Source organism: Cucumis melo, chromosome 11 (genome assembly GCF_025177605.1).
Source record: "Cucumis melo cultivar AY chromosome 11, USDA_Cmelo_AY_1.0, whole genome shotgun sequence".
NCBI lineage: Eukaryota > Viridiplantae > Streptophyta > Magnoliopsida > Cucurbitales > Cucurbitaceae > Cucumis > Cucumis melo.
In genome coordinates this window covers 29,832,545-29,856,599 of record NC_066867.1, presented here as the reverse complement: position 1 = coordinate 29,856,599, position 24,055 = coordinate 29,832,545, and the positions used below count along the sequence as shown (strand labels likewise).

The following is a 24,055-nucleotide window of genomic DNA, read 5'->3' as shown; positions in this document are numbered from 1 at the left end:
AATTAAGGAGATAGTGGATTTATAAAAAATTAAAATTAAAATTAAAATTAGAACTCTATTTATTTATTTAAGATATTTTAATTTGTATTATTTGGTTTGGAGTATTAGTGGGATGCCTTCTTCTTCTTCTTCTTCTTCTTCTTCTTCTTCTTCTTCTTCTTCTTCTTCTTCTTCTTCTTCTTCTTCTTCTTCTTCTTCTTCTTCTTCTTCTTCTTCTTCTTCTTCTTCTTCTTCTTCTTCTTCTTCTTCTTCTTCATCATCATCATCATATCCATCCATATTTTCTTCCCACTTTTACCCTTAGGCGGTTCTAATATTACATTTCGGCCATTGAAATCAAACGTTGTTTTGTTTGAATTTCAAACCAACTTCTTGTTGTCTACTGGAACAAAACACATTTTTATTTATATATATAAAGAAAAACCATATGGCTAAATTACAAAATAAGTAAATAAATATACGAATGTTTGTATTTATTTTTAAAACCATACTATTCTTTCCCAATATTTTTAACTTTTCATAATTCTATATTTTAATTATAAATTAGATCACAAATTTTATACAATAATAAGCTTGTATCGTTCAAGATCACGTTTCTTCTATCGTTTTAACACCTTTTTTTTTTTGTTCGTTTTACAAATGTTTCTAACAAATTAAGTGTAATGTTATAACTTTTGATCAAAAACACGGTATTTTTTTAATTAAATATAATATATTTCTTTTTTCGATATAGTTTTATTCTTGTCTAGGGTTACCATAGAATACCATGAGGAGGAATAAGAGAATGAACATCGAGTTACGTTAGAAACAATCGTGATATCACCAATATTACACATAATATTAAATAAATAGCCTCATTAGCAAATAAAGATACACATATATGTTATGATAGTTATAAAAGTAACATGAAATTAAAATTCTAGCATTTTGTTCGATTTTTATTATCGTAGATATATGTTTTAATCGGTTGAGTAGAATGCTTAACTCATTATAAACTTAAAACTTTTTTTACGTAAACAAAACGATCGTTCATATAAACAAAAAGATACCGTTACAGTTTGTCTTTATATATACTCTGGTCAGTGTGAAGTTGATTTATGTATAGATTTGAAGTGTCTCCTAACAATTAACATTAAAAGCAAAATTTAAAAAAGTGGTATTATTGTAATGGTTTGTTTTGGAATAATAATTTGAAACTAAAAGAAAAGAAAGAAAGAAAGAAAGAAAGAAAGGGGACAAAGATGAGTTAAATGAGAATGCAGAGAGGAGGTGGAGTTTCTGAGTTTGGAGCAGAACAAAAAAAAGTGTCATAAATGTGTTTTTGTGCCATCCGGACCCCTCCCTCTCTCTTCAGCTTCCTCTCTAAAATCCCCATTTCCCCAATCATTTCCTCCATCATCATCATCATCATCATCATATATTACTTCTTTCTAATCTTACATTCAAAACCATTCTTTTCATTCTTATACTTTTCTTTTCTTTTAAACTTTACTTCACTCATCTTTAATAAAATCTTACACTTAATTGTAATACTATTTTGTTATCCTTATTTAAAAGCATTTTTCTGTAAAATTTGAAAATATACTTACTTACGACGATTAGGACTTGACAATGAAATAAAAAGCGGAAGCTAAAAGTTCTAAATGTTTAATTATTATTGATTTTCCTTTACTTGGTTTCAAAAATATTACCGACATCCGTATTTTAAGCTTTGTACACGAGCAATTTTATAACTTAAAAAAAAAAAAAAAAGTTTAAACAAATTCATATCTACCACCATTATTATGTATTGTACTATTTTAATGGACACTCAACTAATTTTGACATAGAGTTTCAATTAATACGTTGTTGTTGTTGTTGTTATGAACCAGTTAGTGACCTAATGTTGAATTTAACTTACCAAAACGCACAAACTACAACTTAATGCACGCCAAATTTTAATATATAAGAGTTTGATGAAAATTATGCTTTAGGAAAAATTATGACAACGAAGAAATTCAAAGAAATTATTTAAATAAATATATGAACATGAAATATTTGGTTGTTGTGGTGTTTAGATTATATTTACGTTAGTGATGTTTTGTTGGTTATTGTTTTTATCTTTGATGAAGTTTATATAATACAATGAAAACATTGATTCACTCATTACATTTGTCCAAATTTATAGTAGAAAGATGTAAATGTCATCATGTTGGATAAAAATTCAACATCCTACTACACATATCTCGACGAATAGCTAAAATCCCCAACACAAAATTTTTTGAATCGATACTTACAAAATACGTAGCCACAATGTTATATTCTTATCATCGGCGATTACAATGTTTATTTTCTCTTCTCTATTCGAATTTCTTCACATATAAACTATCTATCATAAGAGTTTGATTTGTAAATTTTAAATAAAAATATCCAACCATACTTGTGTGTCTCTCTCTCTATATATATATATAGAAAAAATAAATTAAAACCAAAACAAACAAATACAAAAAAACAACAACAACAACAATGTATATAAAAAGCAAAGAACTTGGGTCATGTTCACTCAAGTGCAATGGAAATGAATCAATGTTAATTTAAAGAGTGGTTCCCACGTGATTACATTTGGTGTTGTTTACTTGTGTTCTTACATCCATACTGAAACATGAGATTCACATCGAAAATTTAAACGAAAGTTGCAATCCAATTAACAAGCGAAAGTTGATCAATCCTTGCGTTTTACGGTTACCATTTAGGTTTAGTTTTGGGTTATAGTTATACTCTTTGAAAAAACATCTTTATTTTTATAATTATGGTTCAAATTAACCATATTTACAGTTTGAAGTAAACTCAATCAAAAAAAATTCAATCATTACAATTAATCTATCAATGAAATTTAATTACGATTAAACGGATGAGGTTGGTGTTTGATTAAAGTGAAAGAGTGTCATTTGTCAACCAAATGAGCCCTAAAGACAAGGGCATTTCCGTCCAAAGACAAAATGAAAAAAATCTCTATGCCGGGGTCGGCCCGGGCAGCTCCCCCCCCCCCCCCCCCCCCCCCCCCCCCCGCTCTCCTTTGACGACAATGAGACGCGTTGGGTCGAAATTAAATTAGTGAATAATCATAAGGGTATTAAAGTCATTTAACAAACATGACTTAAAATAGCGGTTTAATTATTTTGAATATAATATCAAACTAATTAGTAATTAGTAATTTATGTATATAAATATTTTTGTTGCCTTTTTAGCCAATTTGATTTATATATTAATTTTCCTTAATAATATTAAGGAAAGGGTGTACTCTGTGGCGTTGAAGTCTTCTACAAAATTTGGCCAACTCATTTCTCTCTCGGTTTCATTTCTTCACGAAGATAAAAGAAAAGGTTTGGCCAATTTGTATATTTTTTCCCTCTTTCTTCTCTCGATGAGATTAGGGTTTTGATTCAGATCTGATCTCTGATTCCCATCTTTAGATTCTTCCTTCTACAGATCTCCACCTTCCAAACCTGTTCATTTCTTTCTCAATTTTGGTATGTTTCAATGTTTCGAATCACCTCTCAATTCTTTGCTTTATTTATTTATTTATTTATTTTTAATTTCATCTGGTGATTTTTGTTGCAGATTCTGTTTGGATTTGAATTTCGTATTTGAGTAATTCCTTTCATGTCCTGTTTCGAATTCAAACTTTCTTCTCACTGTGAGTATTCTCCTTTTCGTTACTCTTTTTTGTTTGGTTAAACATGGGGGGGATCGGCTGGTTGTTTTCATCTGGAATGTTTTGATGATGTTGTTGTTGATTTTTTTTTTTAATAGTGATTTTGTATACTTGATTAAATTTGTTTTTTCGGATGAAGCGGTGTTAAACAGATCTTGAAAATTGGCTCCGCAAAGACGTTCGCAGCGCCACATGGGCGGCCAGATGCAGCAGAGCAATGCTGCGGCGGCGACTGCCTTTTACGACCACGCCGGCGGTGGGACCCTGCATAATGCAGGTCCCACTAACGACGCTGGTGATGCTGTCATGGCTCGGTGGCTCCAGTCCGCTGGCTTGCAGCATCTGGCCTCTCCTTTGGCTGATCAACGCTCCCTCCTCATGCAGGTACACGGCTTATTATCTCTGAGGGTTTCTGTATGTTTTTCTGGAGTGCGATTAAAAATTTGTTGCGAGAGAAATGAATCGGCCCCCTTTTTTTTCTTCAATATGTGGAGTTCGGGTGGGTCTTTGGTCGAGACTACATATTTTATGTTGGTTGACCTATGCTTATTTGGCATGAATCTGTCTTTGAGTATTTACTGTAGAAGGTCATTTCTATCTTCTTTCTTTTTCCAGCACATGCAATCTTCAACTATTGAGGTCAAATGTGAAATTATGAATGTTTAGATGCCCTATTGAATTTGATTATCATTCCGTAATTTTATAGGAAGCTCCGTTTGATTTGGGGATAGTTCTGCTTTTTTTTTTTTTTTCGTCGTTCAGTTGATGTTATACTTGGCTTTAGTTGTTGTTTATGCCATGGCTATTGAATGTCCCCTTCCCTTCTAATTGGCTTAGAGTTATGGAGCACAATCTGCTGAAGAGAAACAGCGGCTTTTAAAACTGATGAGAAATCTGAATTTTGGTGGAGAGTCTGGATCTGAACCACATACACCTACTGCCCAAGCTTCCGGAGTATTGGGTGCAATGGATGGCTATTATTCCCCAGAATTTAGGGGAGATTTTGGTGCTGGACTTTTAGATCTCCATGCTATGGATGATACCGAGCTTTTGTCCGAGGTATGGTGATTAATTCGGGTTTTTTCTTTTTATAGACAAGAGATTCTTTGTCTGATTATATATGTAAAAGTTGTAGTAATTTCTGGAGGTAGATATTAGATGGTTGCCTATTAGGGATTGGAACATATTAATCTATCTAGTTGCCTCTTGCCTGATATTCTGGGAGAAGAATCATAGGTTGATGACATGATTCCATTATTATTTTCTTTGGGGATTTTCTATTGATGCGGGTGATTCAGAGGGAGGGAGACGGTTGGGGTCTAGGGAGATCAGAAAGGAAAAAAGATGCTTCTATACCCCAACTAACGAACTACTCACCTTTCCTTATTGAAGAATCACATTTTAATTTCATGTTTTATAGCATTATGGTATCTGCTAAGAATTTATCTACGGCCCATTGCTCTATGAATGTTGCATGTAAATCACCTAGTTATCCTTTTCTGTGGTGGTTAGTTATTTTTCAATTTTTTTTTCTGGATTTCCTTTTTAATAAGTTCTTTTTGCCACCAGCACGTTATGTCAGAACCATTCGAGCCGTCACCATTCATTCCAAGTGGTACTAGAGCATTTGAGGATGAATTTAGTGTAGCTAGCAGCAGGCAGCCAAGAAGCCAAGCTGATGAAGATGCTGTGGCTATGTTACCTGTGATTGAAAAAGAGAATGCTGCCAGGGAAAATAACGTAGCTAAAATCAAAGTTGTGGTAAGATTCTTATGGGATCATATAATTGATCATTTGCTTCTTCTATTGTCATGGGTATTCTAGCATCAACTAGCATAGACTTCCATATATTGTTTCTTTTTCTTTATATATATAGTGTACCCTGTCTTAGGTGCGAAAGAGACCATTAAACAAGAAGGAGCTTGCTCGTAAAGAGGATGATATTGTATCAGTGTGTGACGATGCCTCTTTGACTGTTCATGAACCAAAACTAAAGGTTCCTAAATCTCAGAACTTTGACGTAAGATATTGGCTTAATTATTTGATCTGGCTGTTGTTTGACTAGATGGTAGTTTCTTTTCTTGCGTTCTTTAAATTGAGATAGGTGGACTTAACTGCATATGTGGAGAAGCATGAATTCTGCTTTGATGCAGTTCTTGATGAGTATGTCACCAATGATGAGGTAATCATTATATGTTCCTCTTTCCATTGTAGTTTAGAATAATTTTGCGATGTTAGATGGTTTCGTAGAATCTGGTTTAACTGACATGCATTTTTTTAAAGGTTTATAGGGTTACCGTGCAACCAATTATTCCCATCATATTTGAACGGACAAAGGCTACATGTTTTGCTTATGGTCAAACAGGTATACAATAAATCTGATCAACCTATTGCTCACTTGTTTTCATGGATATTGTGACTTCTCTTATTTCCAATGAAATTGTATGTACCTTTTTTCGTCGTTATAAGATGTCATTGGTACCATGAAGTTGATCCAAATTTTTTGTATTTGAATAGGCAGTGGCAAGACATTTACAATGCAGCCGTTACCTCTTAGAGCTGCTGAAGACCTTGTTAGATTGTTACATCAGCCAGTTTATCGTAATCAGAGATTCAAGCTGTGGCTTAGCTTTTTTGAGATATATGGTGGGAAATTGTTTGATCTACTCAGTGAAAGAAAGTAAGTTTTTAATTTTATTCTTTTTTTTTTCTTTTTCTTGAATTGATCTAGACGAAAAAAGATTTGATATTGTCAATGGGGACAGCAAATTCATTCATCCATAGTGAGATTGTATTATGTATATGATATCATATCGATAATCATGGGCATCTAGGTTAGTTTATGCGACCTCAACAATCTTAGGGTATATGGGTTATATTAACTTTTTGGTGCTTTGATTATAAAATCTAATCTTGGTTTTTTGTTATCTTAATCTTTTGGGATCGCTAGTTTATTTGTTCTTGTACTTACGGCATCAATTATCCAATTTAACTGTAATTGAACTTGGTATGATGTCAGGATGAAGCAAACATAGTCCTACTGCAAGTTCATATTGACATGCAGTTGCATAATGAATCAAAGGTTCTACACACAACAGCTTGCATGTGATTCAATATTGACTTTCGGGCATAGTTTAGCTGTATATATAATGTTTGTGACTGAATTGATACATTTACCGACCATAATGAAGTAAATGAAAATACAGATACAAAAACATTGAGAGTTTTAACGTGCATTTTCTTCCCCTTTCAAGAGTCCAATTCTTTAATTGAATGATATTTGATATATTTCATGCATTTCTTCTTTTTCCATGCATACACATCCTCAGTATGACATTATTTTTCTTTTCTGTAATAGGAAGCTTTGCATGAGAGAAGATGGTCGGCAGCAGGTTTGTATTGTTGGGCTTCAAGAATTTGAAGTGTCTGATGTACAAATTGTAAAAGAATACATCGAGAAGGGAAATGCAGCTAGGAGTACAGGTTCCACTGGTGCCAATGAGGAGTCTTCAAGGTCGCATGCTATATTGCAACTTGCTGTTAAGAAACATCCTGAAGTAAAGGAATCCAGAAGGAACAATGACGGGAATGAGTTGAAAAGTGGGAAGCTTGTTGGGAAAATCTCTTTTATTGATTTGGCTGGTAGTGAAAGAGGTGCTGATACGACTGATAATGACCGTCAGACAAGGTATGTCAGATGTTTTAGATCTTTGGTCTTATGTTTCTTGTTAAGGTTCTTTATTCACAGTTGTAAAGGTGTCACCCATCAATAAGTTTACCAAGCATGTCACTGTCTGCTTGATCGAATTGAGTATACCATCTTGGTTAATTATTTTAGTCTTTTTAGTGCATCCACTAAGAATTTTATTTGGTAGGCTTGTAGCCAGTCTGAAGTTCTTGCGTTTCACAGAGGATGACTGCTTTGAACTTCTCGGTTCAAAATGCTGCTTGATATATTTTCTGATATTCTTATATATATACACATTCCTGTCATCAAAGAGTTAATTCCCGTCAACTAAATTTGTACACTAATTTAATTTTGCTGCAATTTGTCTATTTTGTTTTGCCGGAACTTTTGCAGGATTGAAGGAGCAGAAATCAACAAAAGTCTTCTGGCTTTGAAGGAATGCATTCGTGCCTTGGACAATGATCAGATTCATATACCCTTCCGTGGAAGCAAACTCACAGAAGTGCTCCGTGATTCTTTTGTTGGCAACTCAAGAACTGTTATGATATCATGCATTTCTCCGAATGCTGGTTCATGTGAACATACTCTAAACACTTTGAGATATGCTGACCGGTATGCCTTTTGACATCTTAGGCTTTGCATCATCCAAAATTTAGCAATATATTCAACTTATAAGTTGCTATCAAATAACATCAGGGTCAAAAGTTTATCCAAAAGTGGAAGCACAAAAAAAGATCCAGCTGTTAGTTCCAGTGTGCCAATAGCTAGAGATGTTTCTTCAGCCCCATCTATTCCAATTCCAACTGAAGCAGAAGATACGAATATGCTGCGCCAAGAGGTGAAATTAGGGGAATTGGGCAGAAGGGTTGCTGAGAAAGAGAGTCTCTCCTCTTCCAACTTTGACATGCCAACTACTGCTTTGCCATCAAGCAATAGCTTTCATGCACGAGAAACTGTAACTTCTGCATCATTCGACAAGGAGCAGCCTGAAATGAGGAGCACTCATAGTGATCCAACGGGTCGAAAGATTCCCATGTATGCCCAGCGCAACTTAAATGATATAGAGGAGAAGGTGCAAAAGGTATCACCACCCAGAAGAAAATCAACCCGTGATGAAAAATCGGAAAAATCGGGGAGCTGGCAGAAGAAAGATAACGTCGTGCCTGACGTATCAACTGCAAGCTCCAAGCAGTATGGTCCAGGGATTTCTAATACAAATGATACTGGATTCAGAAAGTCTGAACCCGAGCCAACTCCTGATGGGAATATTAATGCCATATTGGAGGTCCGCACTCTTAACATCCGACTGTGTGTGCGCATGTTTTTTCACTTTTATTTTTCCACTTATGCTGCAAGCATATTTAGTCACCAGGAAAGCAGCTTCGTTTTTCACCATGTCAAAGAAAATAATTGCACTACCTCTCCCACCAGTTCCGTGGTCTTTTGACTGTGTCATCTACCTTGTTGCAGGAAGAAGAGGCGTTGATCGCTGCTCATCGAAAAGAAATTGAGGACACCATGGAGATAGTGCGAGAAGTAAGTAAAAAATTTCAATCTCTTAGTACAAATACTTATAGTTAAATTTGATTCATTATAATAGACTCGGGACCCCTGTCCCTTCTGATTCTTTTCTAGAAAAAACCAAAAGCCCTAGAAAAAGCCAAAAGCTTTTGTTCCCTATTTTCCTTTTAAACATGAAAGTAGGGAACTCTCAAATTTGTCTAATGGTTTTCAACTTTATTTGAGATTTTTAATATACAGACATTAGATATAATTGAGTTGTCTCCTCATTGGATATGACCGTTCAATTATGTCCAATGCATTCATTAAGTTATTAAAATGTCCAATATGCCCTTTGTTGCTTTTTGTTAAAAAGGACATTTGATATTTTAGGGACATAAAATCTCAAGGCAGAAAGTTACGACGTTATTATACCCTTTGATACTTTAGAAACCTAGCAGACACAATTAAAAGATAATGACATCTCTTATTCTTTTTTAAGACACCTTCTAACCTCATTGAAAATTTTGAACTACTGAATTTATTAAACACAAGTTTATTGTAAATTCTATAGCTTGTTAAACACAACTTAGGAAGTCTAAAGATTAAACTTGTAACGTTACCTATTTTGTTACTCCATAAAAAGGACAACACAAAAGTGTTTTTGAAACCAACTGAACCACCAACTTGTTTAAATCAAGTTTGTTGGTCTCTTTCTTTAAGTTGGTAGGGTTGGGTTAATCTGTAGTGATGATGTGTGTTTGTTTGTGGTTGTTGGTTGTCAGGAAATGAAACTGTTGGCAGAAGTAGATCAACCTGGAAGCCACATTGAGAACTATGTGACTCAGTTGAGTTTCGTGCTGTCTCGAAAGGCTGCCGGTTTGGTTAGTCTTCAAGCACGCCTTGCGAGATTCCAGCATAGACTTAAAGAACAAGAGATACTGAGCCGAAAAAGAGTACCGCGTTAAAAAGGGTGTGAGTTTGTTTTCATGTCTTCAACTCCTCCTCCTCAGCTGTACCCTCCTGCTTTTATTCTCTTCTTCTTCTCTTTCCATATTACATAATATCATTAATCAATTGATTTGTACATTTTCGAGCTTGAAAAAGAGATTGGAATTGAATTTGCTTTGCTTTGCTTTCTCCTCTTTGCCCTGACCTCTCTCTTGTGAACACTTTCACATTTATACGACTTCCCAAGCTTCTTCTAACAACCGTAACCCTGAGGTACATAATCAATAATGTTATTGTGTAATTGTAATATGATAAAACGACGAAAATACCATTTGTTTTCGTTGTTTGGTATCATCCATCGTCGTCCTAGTTTGGCAGGTGCGAGGCCACCATTCTTTCCATTTGAGGACCGGAACGGCGGGGTGCCCATTCAAATTTAGTACATACTAAAATGGAAAAAGGGGGTTTAGTGTCCTCTCTCTCTCTCTCTTCAAGTTTGTTCTTTTTCTCATGTAAGGAGATTTGTATTTTCAATTGAAAAAAAAAAAATATGTTAAGATGATACTCTTTTGTTCCATTTTGCCATTTCATTTTAGATCAGATTTCTGGTTTCTTAGTTTCCGGAAATCGACAATCTTGGTTTCATTATTTTCATTTTTGGGGGAAGTTTCTACATTCTGCTTCGAAGCATCCTTCTGGCTTTTTCTATGTGCTCTCAGTCCCAAATTTTCCATTTTGGAAATTTCTCTTCTTTATTTTAGTTATTTAAAATCAATTAAAATTTAATATTTATATTGAAATGATAAATCTTTTAGATAAGGGTAATTATAATAGGTAAGAATTTTTAGAATAATTATTAAGTATGTAACAATATTTTAAAAAAATTACAAATGTAACAAAATCTATCAGTGATAGATAGACTCTTATGGTTTATCAGTGATAGATCAACATTTATTATATGGTCTATCAATGATGATAGACTCATATCAATATCATTGATAGATTTTGGCTGATTTTGTTATATTTACTATATTTGCAACTATCCCTTTAGATAAATTATTGTTTTTTATGTAATCAAATTAAAATATATTTTTATTATTTGAATTAATAATTAGGATTATAGTTTTCTTTTTCTTTTAAAAAGTAAGGTTAATATCATCAAGTAATCTTCAGAAAAAACTTAGAAGAGTTGTAGAAAACAATAGCTAACAGTTTCATCCAAGAAAGAGTAATACTCAACAATGCATTCATGTATTCATGTAATCGATAATACTCGAGTATCTTTCTATGCATTCATGTAGTCGATAATACTCGAGTATCTTTCTATGCATTCATGTAGTCGATAATACTCGAGTATCTTTCTATGCATTCATGTATTCGATAATACTCGAGTATCTTTTTATGCATTCATATACTATATATAATATAGTGAAGTACGTAAGAGAATAGAATCAAAATATTGACGTGTATAAACAAATTATTATTATAAACTATTTTGCAAATATTGGTATATTATCACCAATAAAACATAATAAGAATATCAATAACAGATTCACTTATATCTTGAAATTCTTTAAAAAATGTTAAAATAGTTTTCTTAAAATTGAATCGCACTCGAAAAAGTAAAAGAAGAGTGGCCTAGGCCTAAACTTTCAAAGGTCATAATATTGTAATGTGCATCAAAACCTTGTATATATTATTATTCATCACTAAAAACCTGCATGATCATATCGAATCTAAATCTTCCCCAAAGAAGAAAAAAACAAAAATAAGAAACTATGTCATAGCCTTACGACCAAGACATTGAGGGGAAAAAATAAATAATGAACGAACCTTTGTTTCAAGAAGCGGCCGGCCTTGCCCTTCTACGGATACTCTCTAATCTTTACAAACATTTTCATCAAACTTAATACACAAAAATAGAAAAAAGAAAAAAGAGAAATAATTCAATAACACATAGGTCGTAATGAATCTCACTAAACCACTTATGTGGGGATGTGTATACTTTTCTAAACTTACCAAATTTACATGGTTCAGCACATTATTAGTTCTCGGAAGTGGAAGTTCTCGTATACTTTCTGCACTCAACCACCCTTTCCTCAACAGTAATGTACCCGAAACCAATACAAAACGTACAATTTAACGCCGCTGCCACTCATAAAGTGCAGAAAAATCTCAGAACTATAATTGCCAACATGATGAAAATTTCGAGCAATTGCGTGCATAGTTGGTTGAGCATGTTACTCGGCCGCTTTTCAAATCAGTTAGCTCTCAATCTCAAAATTTCCTTGGCTGTTCGAAGACGGAAGTAAGGCATATGTTCCTACAAGAAAGGAAGTAGAATCATGGTAATCAACATTTTACCCACATTAGATTTAAAGGAAAGACAAACACAAATTGTCACAAACAACATTGTAAATAAAGCAATTTTATGATGTTTTGTTGAAAATGACCAAAAAGTTGGACAAAATCCACCAAATTATATTAGAAATATAAGTCAATTTGGGGTTCCGGTTATGACTTTTGATGTTATAGAAAACCAGAAACTCAAACTTTGAACAATCTTTACCTGCTTGAAACAGAGATTCAAACCTCTACTATAAAAATCAGCATACTTGATCATAAACATGCCACAATCAAACCTGTATCAATAGAATGAATTGTAAGAAGAAAAAATATAGAAAACATACTCACTTTGAATTACTTTAGTATCAACAGTATCTCAAGAACTGTTTTTCGGAATAAAAAAATATAGATGAAAGACACAAAAGAAATATAAGTTTAAGAGGTGTTTGTGTAACAAACCCATTTTCTTGTTCGGGAAGGTCTTCGACAAATTCTTGTGCCCAAGAACTTACATCAATATCTTTTCCACTCTTGTCCTTCACCTCATCTACAAAATACCTTGCCTGGGGAATATATAGACTCAAAATTATAACATGACTGGCATAGGACAATAAAAAAGAGCGCAACTTGAATGTATACATCCCCTTCTCTTGTACTATCACGTCATAAGAATAATAAAATAAATGGGAGTTCAAAAAAACAATAATAATCATGAATGACTCAATTTCCAGAGTTCTTGTACCCATGGTTGGTTCACCGATCATAGAATATGACCAAAGCTAAGAAGAAGAAGAAGAAGAAAAAATGTTCTCATGATTATGCAAAATAAATGCAAGAGCAAAGAAAAATAATCAATATCTAAGATTTAAGAAAGTGATGGGGCTATTAGAAAGTCAAAACTGTAGACCTATTAGAAACAAACTAAAATGCAGTATCTGTTCTCCCCCATTACATGCCTGCTTCCTGCTTCCCTAACAATAGGCCCCAAAAGGTGAACTTGTAAATGTTTATCATAATTGCAGCAGTGTTTAAAGCAATGAAGATTGAGACATGCTATCGGTACAAAGAAATATAGTTTGTGGGAACAACAACACAAATGATAAATTGGAATGCCAGGATTGATGGAAGGGCTTCAAATGAAATTTCAGAAAAGTCGGAAACAAACTTAAGAGAGATGAACGTAAGATGGGAAAAGAAAAGTTATAGCATGAGAACTAACAAAGTATGAAGACTTTTATAGAGGGATACGTTCCGAGAGAGGAAATATGTTAAAGAAAGAAACACAAGTTATAGAGAGAGAGAAAAATAGAGGTTGACTATGGTAGTGCGTCAAGAAGTTAAAAGATCAGTTTTTGGAAAAGCAGAAGCCTATTATTAAAAGGTTCCTTTTTTAGCTTCAAACCTCATTTCAAATTCCAAAATTTAGAAACTGAAAACTACACAGATAGTCAAATACCCTAACTTAAAATCTGAAATGTGTATATATGAGTCTGTATTTGTGTATATTTTCTGGTATCTGTGAGTGTCCAAGCCAATTTACACGCACCTTGACTATCTCATGGGAGAAATGAAACAGTTATTAACCATCATCCACTTACTATCAAAACTTAAATCCCATGACTTCAAGAACATTCTAATCTCATGGCAATTAACATATATTTTGAGATCAAAGATTAAAATTGCGACCAAATGAATAAATAAGAATAACTACTCGTTTTTTGTCCAAAAAAGGGAAAAGGAAAGAAAACAAAAAGGATTAGGAACAAGAACAACATCAGCGACAACAAAATAATTAAAAAGAGTAATAATAAAAATAAAGTACTAGACTAGTTAACTTTTGTCAAATCCTCTCTTCAGATCCATAAATCAACTATGTATAAATTCACTACCGAGAAAAAGTGACCACAAAGCAGAGTCACATTCCGTGGAGTGTTCCATTTTTAGATCAAGAAACTTATCCTTCATCCCAAGAGATTAGGTCTTATTTAAACCTTAGGATTGAGTTTGAAGCAATTTGAAACTTTTAGTATCGGTGTTTGAGAATTAGGGGTTCATACATGTATCCAGAGGGTTCCTAATTCTAATTTCTAAGTCACTAGGATTTATGATATTCCATATAGCAAGTATGCCAAGTATGTGTAATGCAAGGAAGCTACCATAACAATAAGTTCATGAACCATACAAATGAACTAATAAATTGCAGAGAGGAGAGGGTAGACAAAACATACCAATGTTTTTAAAACACGAGAATCCATTCCCTTGAGAGAATCGAGATACTGAAACTTCTTCTCTTTCTTGTTGATTACTGCTAGGCACCAGTGTATTTCTCTATGGATGGGGACAAATATCTAAAGAAGTAATTAAACTGGATCAGTGAAAGTTGAACTAATATCTTTCCATCAATGGCCATTGATTAGATGTCTAATAGAGTTTAGAGGTGGCAGAATATTACTTTATCACAATCAATGAGTTCGTATTTTAACTTCCTTTGGCTGGTCCATCTTTTGACAGATCTGTAATCATAGCCGTTCCTTCCATTTAACTGTTAGCAATGTTAAAAGAAAGAACAAACCATGCTAAAGTCAGATCATCACTAGTGGCACATATAAATGTCTTTTCTAATAAGACCACACTTCTATTAAGATTGAAGAAAAATGTATACATTTCTATTTTCTACTATGCAAAAACAGAGATGTCCGAGGGAGAAACACGATAAGAATGTTAACACAGATTGAGGAGGCTTCAACTACAATTTACTGCGTCCATTGAAAACATTCTCATAAAAGGGAACTTGTTTCAACACAATTATTCACTCGAAAGCTGTACCAGGTCTGGACTGGCCACGGTTTCATAGAGTAAAAAAGGAAAGAATACATGAGTTACGAAAATAGAACCCACAAACGGAGGAAAATGAAAGAAAGGGTCTCCAATCAACATACCAACAAAGTTATATGTACGGAATGGTCAATCCAAATGTAGGCCACATAGGAAAGTCAAGCAGCTCAATTTCCTATCATTGACCTACTATTATAAAATTCAGAAACGCACCAAACTAGAACCTCACCATCTCAAGGTAAATTAACAATTTGTGGAAAGAGTGGGTCATAGCAATTGGGTGGTTGTGTCTATGATTTTGAGGGGCCATAAAGATTTGATTAGTTAGAAACTTAGAAGTTCTTTGTGAAGGTCTATTGCAGAGGCCTTATAAAACGAGAGCTCTGCAAACTCCCTTGGCATTGCCAAAATATTGAACAAATAAATGGAGGCTTGTCTTATGGCAGATTATTAATAGGAAAAGAACTGACCTACATTTGCTTTAGAAAAAATGAAGCAGAAAATGGAGCAAGGTAAACCAACCTTTTTATAGAAGAAGGTATTAAAGAAATGGCATTTCAAATACTTCTCTGGCTCTCTTCTTTCCCTTTCTTTCAGCAACTCAAGATACAAATTAATCACCTACAAACAATAAATACAACAAAGTTTCCCCAGTAATCTCAAGATTGAAACTATAAGACACTATTTCTTCTACTCTTCAAATATACCTCGTCATTTAACCAAGCAGCCGGTCTTAGACATTGCAAAGTTTCTCCAGTGATCTCAATATTTGAATTCTCATGAGCAACCAAAACCCTCCTCCTGAATAAATATATGGTAAAAAAAACGTCAAACAAAGAACAAAATGCAGTACATGAAATATCACAGGTACATCATCAGTACCGGTTACTCGAGAACGCACGTTCAACCTCGGCTTCCTCCTCCTTAGTAAGAGGAGTAAAAAGCTCCTGTGGAATCTCCTGGAAACAACAAATAACTTCTCATTGGCATAAAAATGGTGAAATTGCATCTTCCAGAACATAATTAATCTATCTCTGCTGCAGAGATGACAAACTTACATCAAGAGGCTTCTTTTTTGGAGTTAGCGATTGAAGAATTGACCGACGCTTCTCATTCAACTCGATTTCAAAATCCAAGCTTTTCAATCTCGATGTTCGCTTTTCCACACTCTGAAGCAACTTTTTGTAAGCCAAAACACTGGACATATCCGGGTTCAATGACAAAGCACCAAGCATTTTCTCAGCGTTTTCAACTTTAGAACCGTCATTTGTCAAATCTACAACTTCCAAAGACGATGATGGCTGACGAACATCCATCACCTTCGTATCCAATTCCTCCATTGTAACAACCTCACGAGACCTATGCTCCTGGTTTTCATCTTCAATTACCTCAACAACGTCTTCGTTCTTCAAGTCTCCAGAAACATCTCTTTCAGTTTGCGAGTCCGAATCCAATTCAATAACATCCTTAGGGAACGACCGCAACGAACCAATTGCACGACTCTTCGCAACTTGGTAATTGTACGACAAGACATTTCCCACCTCATCCTGTTCCGACAAATCACTATTTTTAGACTCCCAAAACCTATGGATGCTCCTCGAGAGCCCAAATTTGAACAATCTACAAGGACCATGGACTTCTCGACGCAATTGCGAAGTCTCTTCAGGGTACCGAGAGAGTCTAGCGACAGTAGAGTTGGATGAAACAACCGGCCGATCCGCAGACATAGTAGAAAATTTACGTTTCTTAGGGACGTGAAAATCCGGTGATCTCAACGATGAATAACAACGATTAATACTCGAACACTCATCATCCCGCTTACGGTTGCTGGTTCGAGCGCCCATTAGTAAACAACATAGATCGAAAGAAAACTCCTACGACATCGCGACTCATAAAACAAAACCAATTTCAAACAAAAATTCAGACAAAATAAAAACTAGGGTTTTGGCGAAGCCAGCAACGAAGAACCCTAAACGTCAAGAAATGGGGATGAACTGAAAAGAAGGTATGGCGGCGAATTGAGGTTGAAAAGCTCGAGGGAAGGAAGAGACGGAGAAGTGGAACAGGGAAAGTAGTGAGTGAAATCGGAAGAGAAAAAGGGGAATTGAAAGAGAGGTTGAAATAGGAATCGGAATCGGAATGTTTTGAGTTTTGGAAGAGGAGAATTTGGGTATTGGATATTGGAGAAGAAGAGAGTGACGTTTGAATCTGCAGAATTTTGAGAGTGGAAAATCTTTTCTATTAGTATAGTTTTTGATGTTTGATTTTGTTTCTCCGTTTCGAAGAAAGATTTTTAGACGACGGTCACTTCAGCTCTCGGTTTTATTTACTTTTGTCACTAAACTTCAGCTACCATTTTTGAGTTTACTACTGACTATATAAATATAGATTACTCATAAATCTACTTTTTACCCTTCAAGTTTGGTGTGAATAAATGTTTTTTATCCCTTAATTTTAAAAATAAACCTTTTTAGTCTTTTTGATTAACAACAATAACAATAACAATAACATTACTTCTCGAGTTTGATATTTAAAATTTTTAAAAATAGTTTTAAAGAATATGATTTATCATATAATTATTTAACCAGCATTTTAAACCTATTTTTAAAAACTCATATACTGAAAAATGAACATTTTAAAAATTTGGAGATTAAATATGTTTTCTTATAAATATTGAGACTAAAAATGTCTAATTTTAAAACATCAATTCATAAGGAAAATTATTTTCCTTAGATTATCCTACTCCTACTCCATCTTAGCATCAATTGGGAAGATGCAAATAGTCTTCCAAAAATTTTAATTTTTATAAATCAATCTATTTATATTTTTTTATTACAATTATCTTTAAAAATCATTTAAGTATTAGTTCTCGCACATGTGTTGATTTTATCTCGTAATAAATTTCTCGACTAAGAATCCAAATGAACAAAACGTCACAATAGAATGAAAATCCAACCTTCAGCCTAAGAGACAGAAAGGAGAAGTGTGTGTTATTATTAGTATCAAATTTAGGAATACTAAAAGAATGACTTATCAAACTATCAATTGTAAAATGTTTAAATTATAAATCCAATCAACTAAAAACTAAATTGATTTTGATAAATGACTCAGATTTATATATTTAAAGATACAGAGTTTAAAAGAATAGGTTAACAAGAAGGAATCGAGACTTCGCAACCACTATTGATATATTGAGTGATTCACTCTCAAAATTTCTCAATGTCAATTAGGAATCCTTTAGAATGAGTTAATGTGCTTGTTCGTTCGGTTCATTTTTATTAATTTCTTTGCTGGAAACTAAGGTAATAAGTTTGTTCTCGTTTCGCTTGTACTAGTAAATAGAAATACAAAAATAAAAAACAATACTTGAATGCGTCCCGTGTCATTAGACCCCATTTATTTTGTCTACTCAAATTTCGCTTGGTGAAACAAAAACTACAAAATCTACAATTTCATAATAGCTTGAAAATGTTGATGATATACTTAAATCAATAATACCAACACGAGTATAAGGTATACCATGTTGGAGGCTCAAAACTCACTTATAAAATACGCAATTTAGTTCAAAAATTATCTGCTTGAATCGACCGTTCATGAACATTCTTCCATAATCATCTCTCTGACAAACCAAGATTTCATGAATAAATGCTTCAAAATATATATATGTTAAGACAACCATGTGGGGTGAAAGTGAAATTCAATCCTAAACGCAACTCTCTGAACTATTTAAAGCAAAAAATCACTTACGGATTTTCCTATGAAGAAATTCATATCATCGCGAAATCTGGGAAATGGTGGCAAAGCTCCCATTTTCAGTTGCAAATTTTCACCATCTTGGGCAGGTTTGATAGCTGCATTGGTGACAGATCGAACATGAAACCCGATCTTCCTCTGGCCATGTGGTTCCTAACTGGAATGTAAAGAAATAACATTCTCGTTTCGTTCAACCAAAGAATACAAAGCCATCTCGACATCGGCAAACGGTTGGCCAGCATAGAGCTGGAGTTGCCCCTTCTTCACAACAATCATTTTGCTTGTATGTGATTTTATGACCTTCTCGAGTTCCTAAAGAGAGAAGCACCAAGCAAAAATGTTAGCAGTTTTTCTTTTCCTTTTTGTTATGCTTTTCCTACGATTACAAAACCACCAACTTATCATCGTATTATAACTCAACGAATAAAGTACCGACTAGACAATTGTTATCACAAATATTGATGATTCAATCCTTCAACCCCATGATCATTCAACTCAAATAAAGAAATAAAAACACAAGCTAATCAACTGAGCAGAATGATTTTGACTTAGGGTGAGTTTAGCGCGAATTTGGAAGAATATAAAAGTGATTGTAAAAGAATTATAATCATTTTTAGTGTATGGTGGATTTGCTAACCATTTGGAGCCGTTGGACGCCCATATTGTAATGGGTTTGTAATGTATGTAATCCAAAACTACATCTTAACTGAGCATTTTGGATCCAATCTTTAATACCAAACTCATTATGTTTCCACGCCTTTTCAACTCAACCCTCTTATCTTTTGTTTTCACACTTCACAATCTCATTTCCGTTTCATCCTTGATTCTTCATGCATTTCAATGATTCAATTGAATTCACTTTTTCTTGACTAAACACAATATTGAAGATCGTAAATTACATGAAATAAAATTTTAAATTAATTATCCTATAAAAATTTTGAATGTAAATATCAACATAATATTATTATGAGTTATTAAAATATAATGCCTCTTAAGATTTTTATAGTTAAGATACCATATTATAGTATTAATTTACCATTAAACCAATTTACTTCTACAACAATAATTTTAGAAGCCAGAATAATTCCAACAAGTCAAGGATGAAAATGAAGATAGATATCGTAAAATTGAAGAATTCTTACTTTTGTTGGCAGAGGAACAACATCGGTTGTGAAATTGTCGAGCTCATCAAAAAAGGATTCCAGAAGAAAACAGAAGTTATTTGCATCGACATGGTTTTCAAAAGCAACCGTATATGTAGATTCCTCAATATCTTGTGTCGCGGAAGGAATCCTTATGGTGAAAAGTCCATCTAGTTCTTCATCGGAACCTTGACGCATAACAATAACCTGTGATGGATACATTTTAGTGTTAAGAAAAGAAAAAAGAATCATAGTGCTAAAAAACAAGTCTTAAAACTAATAGAAGGGTTATTGAAATATGGATCTCCGCAAAATAATAATAATAAATAAATAAATAAACCCTTCAAACATGTGTGCTTGACATTTTCATTGTTTTTGAAACATTTAATATAGAAATTAAAAGAAGCAAGGAAACAAAGAAATTAAAAGTACCCTTCGACGATATCATATTCCGAGAAATACTCTTACGCTTTCAAAAGTTAGTATTGCCAAAAAATTTCAAAACTAAATTTGAATTAAGTATAATTCTATTAAAACGTTGGACATAAATTGAGACATAAACATTGTCATGCCATTATATGTCATTGCCACACCCATTTCATGTTCCAAATTCCGTCCAAAATTCTAAGGAGGTAGTTTTGCAACATTCACGAAAGATGAAGCATAATATTGCAATACTGGAAAGAATTGGGGCATTCTTGCAACAAATGCAAACTTCAGATGAGCCTTTCATTGCATCCAAATGAACATAAATAAATGTGCTGTTCAGTCGTATTTTACTTTTAAAAAAAGAAACGTGTGCGTCCAAGCCAACTTACACGCAGCCCGACGAATCTTATAGAACAACACATCTGACCCTACAACATTCGAGGATGAGAAAACTAATAAGAAATTAATTACTAAGTAAGTGGCCACCAATGGATTGAATCCATAAACTCTTAACCACTTAGTGAGACTTTGTCTCTTTTTTTACTACTAAGTCATCATAGTTACCAAACTTTCAAACTTTGTATCTTGAGATACAAGCCAGCAAAAGGAGGTGTATATTCACCATATTTCACCTTTCTTGACCTGAAAGCATTCCCTCGGTTCCCTTCTGAATCATTAAACTTTTGTTATCCGTGATACTAACTGAAATAATCCTTTTATAAAAAATGTACATTAAACTACAACTTTTACATGGATGCATAATTATTCTGCCTAAACCAGTGTTATGTGGCACTATAACTACATGCGCATAGCAACTAAGTTTATTTGCAGATAGAACCAGCGGACAGAATAGCAATTCTGATAAGATAAAATTAAGACTTCCTCCGATAATCAATTAGAATTTTTGTTCTATGAACATAAAACACTGCTTCCACTTCTATGTTTTCATTATCACCTTTCTACCAATGCTTTCAAAAACCAAATCAAGCTTTGAAAACTAAAAGAAATAGTTTTTTAAAAAATTATTTTATTTTTTAGAATTTAGCTGAGAAAAAAAAATGATTCTATAAGATAGGTAAAATTATAAAGGAAATTGGAAGGAAACAAGCATAAATTTCAATACGAAAAAAACTAAAAACGAAAGTATCAAACAAGGGTCTATTTTCATTAGGAATACTTGTTATGCTAAGTGTGCGACTCAGGATTGAAATCAAAAAGGTTGATCTCGTACATAATCCAAATATCCATTTGTCGCATTTTGTAGCGTCTTCATAAATTAAAATCATGCCATCAAGAAGAACATAAGTATAGAAAGCAAAGTTTATTTTCTAACTTACTAGAACATAAGGAAGATTCAACCACCATAAATCGGCTTTCTTGTTTGATTGTTTCCTTCTATCTTCACCAGCCTTAGATTTCTTTTCAACACTGTCAACTGAACTCGCCGAAGAAGAACTTTTCTCCACTACATCTTTTAAATTCTGTGATTTCGATATCACAACTGAAGAAGTCTCCTGAACAACGCCTAAAAACTTAAGAAACAGACCATAATTATTTCTTACGACAAATATGAAGTTCGGAACAGCGATACTTTAATGTTGAATGAGGAATTCAAAACATAAAAAATCAACAAACAAACAAGCACCATTAGACGAAAATAGTATCTTGTAATTTAGAGACATTACCATTACTTGGCTTATTCTTTGAACTCGAAGCCTTAATTCCAAGATCCAAATTCGTTTTATCATTTTCCTGTGGTAATACTAATTCGTTTCTCGCAAAATTTGTGCCATCATCTTCGAACATCTCTGAAACAGTATCCATGATTTTGTTACCTACCCGTTTTTCAGTATCCTTCACTCCCATCTTATCAACAACAAAATTTGCACCTCCCTTTGTTGTACCCTTGCCATTCGAGCCACTCTTTTTCCCATTAGATACAAAACCTTGAAACCCCTTAGGCTTCTTAATTCTATGACTAGATGAGTTTCTGTATCTCATTTTTTTCTTAAACATTAGACTCTTGTCCCTCTCTTCACCATTGAAACTATTCCTTTCAACTGCATCCTCAACATTTTCAGACTTGAGCAAATAATTCATCGATGAACCCGGTATCTTTTCTTTGGAAGAATTTAGCCTCTTCTCTAACTTAACAAGTCGAGCATCTACCTCTTTCTCGATATCAATCCTAGCTCTGGAAATTGCATTTCCACCCTCCATATCGTCTTCCCCAAAATCATCAGACCTTTTATTTTTCTCCTCTATCCTTGCTGCCCTAGCCATCGATCTTATCTCTTCAATTTTTTCTCTCATTTTCGTTTCCTCCAAATAAACCAACTTGTTTCTTTTCGACCCAACATTTCCAAGGCCAATTCTCTCATTTCCATTCAACAACACTTCCCTTCCGCTGTTTCTCCTAACGCTCAAATCTTCATTTGAACTCGTATCTTCCTTACTCGAACTACCATATTCTAAGACCCACACAGTACAAATTGTCTGAAACGCAAAAACGGCAAGAAAATAAACGCCAAGCTTGACAAAACTTCCCCAAGAAAATTTGGCAACGTCAAAATTAAACAACGAAGCAGTGCTCGAGCTCTCGGAGAGTCGAGATTCGCCGTCCGTGGAGGAAGGGCAGGATTCCGCCGGAGACAAAACCTCGGTCTCGACATCGACAGGACCTGAAGTTCCCGGCGAGACGATCGGAATTGGAGATTGGGTTTCAGGAGGAATAGGAGAGAGAGAGAAAGGAGGAGGTCTAGCTAGGGTTTTGAGAATTTTGATGCGCAAGTGATTTTTTCTTGTTCGGAGCTTGGAACGAGATGAAATGGAAATGGAGGATGAAACTGAAAGCAGTGGCTTGGGTGTGCAAATGGTGAACTTGTTGGAAGGAAGGGAGAGAGCAATGGTGGAGCCGTACGTACCCGCCATAACCAGCGGGGAAGGAAGCTTGTGAATTGAGGTTTGAATTTCTAGTAAATAATGATGTAGGTGTACGGAATATAATGGGCCTAGGCCCATTTTGGCCCATCTTAACATTTTCAAGTATCAATTAGAATTAGCCCGAGCCCACTCTTAAATGTAGGGTTAATGGGCCATACAAGGGTAATTAGAATGGATAGCAATTGTTAGAATAATTATTAACTATCTAGCAACATTTTAAAAAAATTGCAAATATAGCAAAATCTATCGGTGATAGACTTCTATCGTTGATAGACTCCTATGGTTTATCAGTGATAGACTAACATTTGCTACATGGTTTATTGGTGATAGACTCCTATCGTTGATAGATTTTGACAAATTTTGCTATATTTGCAATTTTTTTAAAATGTTGCTATATACTTAATTATTTTGAATATAATTGCTACTTTTGCAACTATCCCTAATTGTATAGCTAAAGTAAGAGACGAAACAAGAAGGGATAGTTGCAAATTACAAATAACGATTATATAGCAACAGTTTAAAAAATTTATAGACTCTATAGCAACGGTTGGTCTATCAGCAATACATCTAATGAAAAATATACTGCGTTAATTATGAAACACAACTTTAAACGTGTAAATTAGCAAAAAGAAAAAAAGTAATTAATAGAAGAATGTGGATCACGTGGCGTGACGTTAGGTTTAATGCTCTAAGTACGATTAGTGAGAAGAGGCTTACCGACAGAAAAAAAATAAAAACGGTGAATGATCTCTCATCCCATTAGATCGAAAAATG

General features: G+C 34.0%; 3 protein-coding genes across 7 annotated transcripts; 1 reads left to right on the top strand and 2 right to left on the bottom strand.

The window, feature by feature from the left end:
• The first annotated feature begins 3,251 nt into the window (after window positions 1-3,251).
• Window positions 3,252-10,022, top strand: LOC103497851 (kinesin-like protein KIN-13A). Of its 5 annotated transcripts, none has more exons than XM_008460223.3 (15): window positions 3,252-3,362; window positions 3,453-3,509; window positions 3,601-3,676; window positions 3,834-4,078; window positions 4,532-4,753; window positions 5,264-5,455; window positions 5,586-5,690; window positions 5,799-5,876; window positions 5,978-6,059; window positions 6,212-6,374; window positions 7,053-7,382; window positions 7,776-7,994; window positions 8,079-8,667; window positions 8,853-8,918; window positions 9,668-10,022. In XM_008460223.3, the coding sequence occupies exons 4-15, from the start codon at window positions 3,887-3,889 to the stop codon at window positions 9,848-9,850; spliced, it is 2,421 nt and encodes an 806-aa protein (XP_008458445.2). In that variant the 5' UTR covers window positions 3,252-3,362; window positions 3,453-3,509; window positions 3,601-3,676; window positions 3,834-3,886; the 3' UTR covers window positions 9,851-10,022. The 5 variants fall into 5 exon arrangements, with proteins under 5 accessions (XP_008458445.2, XP_008458448.2, XP_050947825.1 ...); XM_008460226.3 differs by having other exon boundaries at window positions 3,268-3,362; window positions 3,847-4,078; XM_051091868.1 differs by having other exon boundaries at window positions 3,304-3,362; window positions 3,469-3,509; window positions 3,847-4,078.
• Window positions 10,023-11,654: 1,632 nt separating this feature from the next.
• LOC103497852 (ubiquitin-like-specific protease ESD4) lies at window positions 11,655-17,343 on the bottom strand. The gene is made up of 9 exons (XM_008460228.3): window positions 16,073-17,343; window positions 15,897-15,973; window positions 15,722-15,815; window positions 15,537-15,635; window positions 14,632-14,721; window positions 14,408-14,527; window positions 12,639-12,742; window positions 12,403-12,475; window positions 11,655-12,156 (listed from the first exon to the last, which is right to left on the bottom strand). The coding sequence occupies exons 1-9, from the start codon at window positions 16,856-16,858 to the stop codon at window positions 12,094-12,096; spliced, it is 1,506 nt and encodes a 501-aa protein (XP_008458450.1). The 5' UTR covers window positions 16,859-17,343; the 3' UTR covers window positions 11,655-12,093.
• Window positions 17,344-18,571: 1,228 nt separating this feature from the next.
• LOC103497853 (uncharacterized) lies at window positions 18,572-23,298 on the bottom strand. The gene is made up of 4 exons (XM_008460229.3): window positions 22,024-23,298; window positions 21,676-21,863; window positions 19,910-20,116; window positions 18,572-19,079 (listed from the first exon to the last, which is right to left on the bottom strand). Exons 1-4 carry the CDS (start codon window positions 23,267-23,269, stop codon window positions 18,921-18,923), a joined length of 1,800 nt encoding a protein of 599 aa, XP_008458451.2. The 5' UTR covers window positions 23,270-23,298; the 3' UTR covers window positions 18,572-18,920.
• Between the last annotated feature and the right edge of the window lie 757 nt (window positions 23,299-24,055).

Bases quoted from the DNA above. Each gene is read 5' to 3' on its own strand.
- LOC103497851 (XM_008460223.3), top strand. From the start codon at position 3,887: ATGGGCGGCCAGATGCAGCAGAGCAATGCTGCGGCGGCGACTGCCTTT. The intron at 5,877-5,977 runs GTAATCATTATA...ATTTTTTTAAAG, and splicing joins AGTATGTCACCAATGATGAG to GTTTATAGGGTTACCGTGCA. The intron at 8,668-8,852 runs GTCCGCACTCTT...ACCTTGTTGCAG, and splicing joins ATATTAATGCCATATTGGAG to GAAGAAGAGGCGTTGATCGC.
- LOC103497852 (XM_008460228.3), bottom strand. From the start codon at position 16,858: ATGGGCGCTCGAACCAGCAACCGTAAGCGGGATGATGAGTGTTCGAGT. The intron at 15,974-16,072 runs GTAAGTTTGTCA...TGTTGTTTCCAG, and splicing joins CAAAAAAGAAGCCTCTTGAT to GAGATTCCACAGGAGCTTTT. The intron at 15,816-15,896 runs GTACTGATGATG...ATATTTATTCAG, and splicing joins CGTGCGTTCTCGAGTAACCG to GAGGAGGGTTTTGGTTGCTC.
- LOC103497853 (XM_008460229.3), bottom strand. From the start codon at position 23,269: ATGGCGGGTACGTACGGCTCCACCATTGCTCTCTCCCTTCCTTCCAAC. The intron at 21,864-22,023 runs GTAATGTCTCTA...TTAAGTTTTTAG, and splicing joins AAAGAATAAGCCAAGTAATG to GCGTTGTTCAGGAGACTTCT. The intron at 19,080-19,909 runs GTAAGAATTCTT...TTCTCTCTTTAG, and splicing joins TTGTTCCTCTGCCAACAAAA to GAACTCGAGAAGGTCATAAA.